Raw genomic sequence first — 7,880 nt, 5'->3', positions numbered from 1 at the left:
TTGACGACAGAGAGCCACGATGTCAGCGCTGGCCGAGCTCCAGCTCACGGGGTTGCTGACATTGCAGAGGCAGATGGTGGCACCACCATCTACAGGCACCTGCAGGAACAGCCGGGGCTGGGGGTGCCCCAGGGCTCCGGGGGGGTCCCCACTGCACTTCCAGACGTAGGAAACATTTCCAGGAGCGGGAACGCTGCAGGACAGGGAGATGTTGCACCAGCCCTGCTCCCAGGGAAGGGTCTGTGCCTGCAGATCCGCCCAGGGAATGGGATCTGTGGGATCAGACAGGGTGAGAAGGGACAGGGGGCACACAAGGACAGAGGGATGGGGAGGGATGAGGATGCATCTACTCACCCCACACCGACACACAGAAGGACAGATGGGTCACAATTCCTGATGGATCCTCAAACTCGACCTTATAAACCCCCTTATCTTCCTCCCTAACCGGGGAGATCCTCAGGGAGAGGGTTTCTGGCTGGAAAACAACTCCCCCAGGGAAAGAACCGCCGGTGTAGGAGACACGCCCGTCCTTCCAGGCTGTCAGGATGCGTTTCCATTTCCCTTCCCCCCTCCTCACTTTCCACTCCACCGATTTCCACTCCCGTGGAAAAGGTGGAAAATGTTCCCCCCTCTCTGGCAGCAGCTCCAGCTCTCCAGAGGTGGACACAGCCCTTTCCAGGCACTCCTGAGCTCCTAAAGCAGAGAGTGGGATGAACCCCGGGTGAGATTGTGACCCCGGGTGAGATTGTGACCCCAGGAGATGCCCTGTGGCTGCAGGGAGGGGGTGGGGGGCAGAGTCACTGCTGGAGTCCACTCGTGCTCCAGACCCCCAGCACAATCCCTCACCCACCCACCCCAAAGATTCCATGTCCCCCCTACTCCCACTTTGGGGGGGAATTTTGCCCTCTGGACCTTTTCCCCCTCCCTCCCCCCTTCTTTTCTGTGCTTGCCCCGGATGTCGAAGGGGGGAGGTGACAAAAAACAGCCCCCCCAAACCCTGGGAACATCCGGGGGGCCGAGGCCACTTCCTGGAGCTCCGTGTGGTCAGGGTGGTTTTGGGGGGGACACGGGGGGGGGGGGCACCCTGAGCTGAACCTGGTCTTCGCAAAGCCTCACAGGTCCAGGGCACCCTCTGGGCTCGGCAGATCCAGGGAATACAAAAAGCTGGAGGGAGAAAAGGCACCAAAATCCTCCCCTCGGGAAAATGGGACTAATTATCTCCTGGAACTTTCAAAAGGGGCCCTTCCCACCGCTCCAGCTCCTAAATATTTCCTGCAGAACGCAAAGGATCAGCTCTTAGTTGCTGCTCTGATGTTGTTGGGCAGGTGGGAGAGGGGCTGAGTGAGTTTGGAATCGTGGAACAGCCTGAGTTGGAAGGGACCCACAACCCAGTCCAACCCCTGGCCCTGAAGAGCCACCCCGAGGATCCCACCCTGCCCAGCTCTGGCAGCCTCGGGGCTGTGCCCACTGCCCTGGGGAGCCTGTTCAGTGCCCAAACCACCCTCTGGGGGAAGAACCTTCTCCTAAAATCCAGTTCCCCTGAAAGCACGGGGGGAAAAGTTGCCGCGTTTGTCCAGCAGAGGGATTTGACCTCAGAAAGCCGCGGTTTTTGGGGGCAGGAAAGGTCACGGCCACGGGCATGGCCCTGTCGGGAAGTGGCCACTTTCGGACAAACCCCGTGTCCAAAACGCTGCCCAGGAAGGGGAACTGTGTCCCCCACACACACACACCCACTCACCCGTGGGAGAACCGGCCCGGATCGACCTGCCCTGGGCAGAGAAGTGAGGAAACCCCCCCCCCCCCCCCAAAACCCACCTAGCCCCTCCCCACCTCCCCAGGGACCCCCAGGGTGTGCCCCCTCCTCACCTCGACCGCTGGCCACGACCACCACCAGCATCAGCACCAGCAGCAGCGCCGGGGGGCACCGGGGACCCCCGAGCCGGAGCATCTCGGAGCGACCCCCCACCCACCCCCCGCACAAGGTCCCGGAGGTGCAAAACCCCCTCCGGCGAGTGCCTGGTGGAAACTTCCTCTGCTGCCTTCGCTCCCTCCTCCTCCTCCTCCTCCTCCTCCTCCTCCTCCTCCTCCTCCTCGTGATCTCAGCCCTGCGTGACCCTCGGGCCGCCCCTCCTTCGGGGTGGGTGCTGGGTGGGTGCCCGGGTACCCAGTGAGGTGGGGGGGGGGGGGGGAAGGACGAGTCGGGCTCGGGGTCGAGCAACCCCCAAACCCCCGAGGAAATTAATTTTACTGACCCGAGGAGGGGCGGGTTTGGGGGGTTTTACTTTCCCTTTGAGGAGGAGAAGCCGCTCCAGGCGCGGTTTGGGATCTCGGTGACCTCAGACCCTCCCCAGCGGCAGGATCGAGCCCGTGGGGAGCAGAATCCAGCCCAAAGACCTCCCCCCACCCCCGTGCTGTGGGGTCGGGGAGCTGGGGAGCCCGGCTGGGGGTCTCCCAGCAGATGTGGGGGCAGTGGATGCTCAACCAGGCTGATCCTGCTTTCATCTCCCTCCGCATCTCCACCTTTCCACAGGACAGAACAGGTTGTTCTTCTCCTCATCTGCTCCCTCTGCTGAGCCCAAGGTAAGCGTGGGAGCATTTTGGGGGTCAAAAAGCCTCAGCGTCACTTAAATGGGGCCGTTACCAACGGGTTATTGTAAAAAAATGTGGGTTTTGTTGTGGTTTTTTTTAAGGAAACTTTGTATTTCTAGGAAAATGTTCTCTGCTTGCGAGGGTTTGCCTTGTTGTGGGAAGCAAAAGGGGGGAGGGTGGGGAGTGAGAGCTTCCTCAGAGCTTCCTCTGCCTTTGGAAAATGGAATTTCCTTTCTACCAGCCTTGGAGAAACAAATAAATATTGGGAGAAAATAACGCAGGAGGTGCCAAGCTGAGGAAGCCATCAGGGAAAGGTGAGTGGAGGTGGAGGATACAAGAGGAAGAGGAACTAAAAACACTTCCCAAACCGCTCCCTGCGGGGTGGGGGGGAGGGGAGAAGCACCAGAGGTTTATTTATTCCCTCTCCCGAATATCTCAGCTCCAGATCTGTAAATAAATCCTCGTCGGAAGGAGCATCGCCTTGTGTTATCTGCGAGCAGCACCGGCTCCTGTCGCTCCCTTATCTGACCCAGACACCACCTCGAGCAATCTCGGGTGGAAATAAATATTCAGGAGCTCGTCCCCAGGGTGGTTTCTCCGGCAGCTTTTTCCTGGGATATCCAGGATGCCGCTGGAAGAGAGCAAAAGAGGCGCCGGGGTCAGCGGTCCCTCAATCCGATCACTCCCGCCGTCTGCTCCCGGCTCTTGGAGCCGCGCCACTAATCACCTTATGGTAAGCTCATTGCCATTCCCGGCTGGCTCCCAGCCATTCCCGATCCTGCTGATGGCTTGGAAAGCCGTGTCTGGGCGCTGAGTGATGTGTGGGATGAGTTGGGGATCGGGGTGGGGGGGTTCACGCTGAGCAGGGCCCTGGTTCTGTTAGGGGGAGGGTGGGAAAAGAGGGGGCAGTTCCCAACCAAAAAAAAAAAGTCTTGGAAAAAAAGCACTGGGAGAGGAGAGGGGTGGGATGAGCGGGATTTCTGCGAGATGGAGAGTCCAGGTGCGTCCCCGAGGGTGCTGAGGGGTCCCTGCTCCATCTCCCAGGGGGGTTGCAACCCCATCAGTGAGGGAAAAGGCTCCTGGACGGCTGGAGAAGCTCCACGGCTTTCCCTCCCTCCCTCCCCACGCGGTGCCCCGGCAGTGACGTGGGACGCTCCAGCCCCTTTTCTCTCTCCCCTCCGTCTCCCCCTCGCAGGCAGAGGAGCAAAAAAAAAAGAAAAAAAAAAAAACTAATTAAGGCTACGAAGGGAAAAGCGGCGTTTTGTGAGGCTGGAAAAAAAAACGTCGGCTCCGGAGAAGGGGGCTGAGCCGATTAATTAGAGCTTTTGTCTGCGGCCCCATTCAACACGTAGAGAACAATTTACATCAAGGGGACCTTCCTGGGGCTGGAAAAGCTCTGCCCGGGGAGGGGGGGGAAAGGCGAGTGAGTGGAAAGGAAAACATTTCCCACGTCTCACGGACCGTGCCGAGGAGGAAGGGAAGGGAAGACGCCGCATTGCAGAGGGTGTTTTTATTCAGCGCATCATCCGCTCTTCCTCATTCTCCTGCCGGCTAAATTTGGGCCCCCCCGAGATGAGCAGACGAGGAGGGGTTGGGGTTGGGGAGGTGGGGGGAGTCCTGAGCCCACAGAGATGCTCTCCGTGGGGCCTCGGGATGGCTTTGGAATGAGCTTTCCCGGGGAACGCGGTGGAGCCGAACGGGGCTGAGCGGGGCAGGTGATGCTCCAAGTATATTTAATTATTTATTTTATTTTTTTTTAAAGCCGGATCCTCTCGCAGACCGGAGCGCGGCTCTGCCCGGGAGGTGGCAGCATTAGACCGCGCTCAGCTGGGCTCGACCCTGGGGGTCCCCCAGCCCCCCCCCCTCAAAAACCCGTCCCGAGGGGAGCTGAGCCCCCTCGCTCCACTCCCAAATCCCCCTGGGGAAGCAGCAAACCGGGATGGAGCTGCATCCAGGGGGAAGCAGCATCTTATGGAGTCACTGAGCCTCTTCCCAGCTACAATCCACCTGTCGATGGGGGTGCAGCCGAGTGCCTGTTCCCAGCTGGCTCTGATGGGATGAGCAGGGAAGGACCCCCCCAACTCCAGCTCTGCCCCTGCCCCTCCAGCTGGATCGTCACCCCCGGCCTCCCACCCCCTCCACGGGGTTATCCATCACCTGCACGGGGATCCCAGGGAAGCAGGAGATGATCCTTCCCCCTCCTGCCTGTCCCGGCATCCACCACCCACGGCCGCTTCCTCCACCAGGCCCGTCCCACCGCCAAGTCACCACTTCCCTGTGCCCGCGGGCATTCATGTGCTTCCCCGGGTGCCAGCCTTGGGCAATCCCCCCCTCTGGCAGCGCTGCCGCCGCTCCCGGGGCCCGGGGAGGGTCCTGCCCCGCTGGGTTGGGGGCTGCAGCACCCACGCAGCCCCACGCGAGAAGGGGGACATGCTCGGAGCCGGGGTCACGCTCCTCTGCTGTTTGCTGGTGGCAGCCGGGGGTAAGGATGCTCCTGGGGCTGGGGGGGGGGGTGACGCCAGGGCAGGTGGGTTGGGGGCATCCTGGCAGCTCCAGCCACCCTCCCTAGGGGTGATTTTGGTGGGGGAGGAGGTGGAGACCCCCCTCTGCCTCACCCCACCCCCCGGTGCCTTGCAGGGCTGCGTGTCCCGGTGCTGTGGGGGCTGCGGGGACACTCCGTGTCCTTCCCAGCCCTGCGTCCCGTGGTTGAGGACATCGCCCGCGTCACCTGGAGGACCCGCGGGACCCACATAGCCGAGGCCAAGCCCCGGGAGGAGAAGTTCTCCGTGGATTACCTGCCTGCCTTCCGTGGGCGGCTGCTCATCCACCCCGCCAACCTCTCCCTGGAGATCCTGCAGCTGAGGCAGGAGGACAGCGGCGACTACGAGGTGATCGTGGACACCTTGTCCCACCCCACGGCCCCAAAGACCTTCCGCTACTTTCTGCAGGTTTCTGGTGAGTCCAAAGCTGGAGCGGGAGCTCCATCCCGTGGAATTTCCTCCCCCACCACCCCCACCCCTTGACCACGTGGGAGAGCCCGGGGTGGGCATGTGGGCAGTGGGGAAATTTCCCTTCCTCTTTCGGTGTCTGCTGCACTCGCTGCACCCAGCCCTGCTGGCTCCCAAATCCCGGGGGGGGGTTTGAGGGGGAGCTGCACCCACTGACCCCTGTCCCAGCACCCCTTTTCACCCTCAAATGTGGGGGGGTCAGCCCCCCCCCACCATCCTCTAGCCCTGTGTCACACCACACCCTGTGCCCACAGGTGACCCCTCCGGGCCCGGTGACGCAGCAGGACACGGTGGGAGCACCGTGACCCCCCCGGGGCTGACAGAGCCACGTCCTGGAGACCCCACGAGGCCAGGCACGGGTGGAGGGGGGCTGGGAACCTGTGGGGGGTGGAGACACTACTGTGAGCTGAAGGGGTACCTCGTGGCCGCCGTCCTGGGGCCGCTGCTGGTGCTGTTGGTCGCCGTCCACCTGGTGACCAGGGACAAGGTGTCAGCAGGGACCGAGTCCCCCAGGGCTGCCATCCCTCAGGGATGGTCCCCATGGCAACGGTGAGCTCCTGGGAGGACCCAAACACATCCTGGCATGTCCCCCTCTCCACGCACAACCCAGGGATCCTGGGGGGACACCTTTCCCGACCCCAAACGTGCTGGGAGCGTCCCATAAAACCTCCCCTAGTTTATAATAAGTGAATTATTTACTGGTGACCCTGAGTAAATGCTGCACAGCATAAATTATTGAGTGGCAGATCTGTCAAAAAAGTTCTCATAAATAAGTTATCCGGTGCCGTCTTAATGTTCCCAGTAAATTACTCATTCAATCTCCCGTCTAAACGCTCTCCTGGGGAAATTACTCCTGCCTGCTGATTTATGAATTAGGCCTGGGCAAACGAGGACGAGGAGGAAGGAGAGCCCTGCCAGGACAGCCCAGGGTTTTGCCTCGCCAGGATTCCCGAGCTCATCCCTGGGCTCCCAATCTGGGTGCTCTGGGATGGGGTTGGGATGGATCCAGGTGGTGATCCCAGAGGGATTGTCCCCAGCCTGGTGTGTTCAGCATCGTCCCAGGCTCTGCAGGGGTCCCACAGCTTCCCAAAGTTTGGGGGGAGCACGGCACCCACTCCCAGCCCTGCCCTGCAGAGGGATTCAGGGGGAGGATCCCCCAAATCCACCCAGCCCTGACAGCTTTCCCTGTCCCCAGCAAGGCCAAATCCTCCCCACCGGCAGCCTGGGATTGTTGTGTCCACCTCCATCATCCCAGGAACCCTATCCCTCCCCACCAGCAGCCTGGGATTGCTGTGTCCATCTCCATCATCCCAGGAACCCAATCCCTCCCCACCAGCAGCCTGGGATTGCTGTGTCCATCTCCATCATCCCAGGAACCCAATCCCTCCTCACCAGCAGCCTGGGATTGCTGTGTCCATCTCCATCATCCCAGGAACCCAATCCCTCCCCACCAGCAGCCTGGGATTGTTGTGTCCATCTCCATCATCCCAGGAATTCAATCCCTTGGGTTGCCAGAGCCAAGGGTCTCCTGGGAGAGTGGGAGAACGGGATTTGCCCCCCCCCCGTGGAAGGGCTGGGATGGCTCCCTGGGGATGCTCCTGCCTCTCCGGGGTTCCCCTCGCCCCTCACCCCCACGTGGGGCCCGCGTCTGTGTTTGCTTTAATAATTAAATGTCGGTTTGGGGGGGAAACAATTATTTATTTAGAGGGAACAACGTGTTAACAAGATCCCCATCTAATCCCCGGTGACAGATGTCGCCTTTATTAGCACCTCTGTCCGAGCCCAGAGAGCCCGGGAGGCAAAAACAAACACACACAACTACAAGGCTCGTTAGGAGCTGCAGGAATTAAGTGTGAGAGGGGAAATAAATATTCAAAGGCAACAACAACCCCCGCGATTGTCGTTGTTGGCGGCGCCGGGGGTGGGGATGGGGGGAAGAGAGGGGCTGGAGCGGCCCTGGAATGACACAGGGATGGGCTGGGAGGGCTTTTCCAACCTCAGGGATTGTGGGATTCTCCGAGCAGGGAGCAGCAGGATTTGAGGAGATGGGGCAGCAGCACCCAGAGGAGAGGCATCACAAGGAATCCCCCCTCCTGGAGCAGCAGGGGATGGGACAGGATTATTTCTGGGAGAGCCAGCTCAGCCCTCGGGCACCGCCTGGGGGGCTGGAGAGCAGATTGTGTCATCCCCATCCCCTCCCCCCAGAGCAGGATTAGGCCAAGGAGCTGCTGGGGGGTGGCTGGGGAGGGGTGATGGGTGGGGGGAGATGGGGATGGGGGGAGA

General features: G+C 61.0%; 2 protein-coding genes across 2 annotated transcripts; one reads left to right on the top strand and one right to left on the bottom strand.

Moving 5' to 3' along the window:
• Positions 1-8: 8 nt before the first annotated feature.
• On the bottom strand, positions 9-1,948 carry CD244 (CD244 molecule; the record flags this gene model as incomplete). Its single annotated transcript, XM_027910539.1, has 3 exons — positions 1,867-1,948; positions 355-693; positions 9-272 (listed from the first exon to the last, which is right to left on the bottom strand). Coding segments are annotated over exons 1-3 (685 nt in total), but the record flags the coding sequence as incomplete, so codon positions are not given.
• A 2,986-nt stretch (positions 1,949-4,934) lies between these two features.
• LOC114072666 lies at positions 4,935-6,146 on the top strand (the record flags this gene model as incomplete). The annotated part of the gene is made up of 3 exons (XM_027910538.1): positions 4,935-5,071; positions 5,281-5,544; positions 5,852-6,146. Coding segments are annotated over exons 1-3 (611 nt in total), but the record flags the coding sequence as incomplete, so codon positions are not given.
• Positions 6,147-7,880: the final 1,734 nt, after the last annotated feature.

The sequence above is a fragment of the Empidonax traillii genome, unplaced genomic scaffold (genome assembly GCF_003031625.1).
Source record: "Empidonax traillii isolate 1590-97213 ecotype Southwest subspecies unplaced genomic scaffold, ASM303162v1 scaffold3692:size13649, whole genome shotgun sequence".
Taxonomy (NCBI): domain Eukaryota; kingdom Metazoa; phylum Chordata; class Aves; order Passeriformes; family Tyrannidae; genus Empidonax; species Empidonax traillii.
Note: the sequence above shows the minus strand (reverse complement) of the source record. Positions and strands in the feature narration are given on the sequence as shown.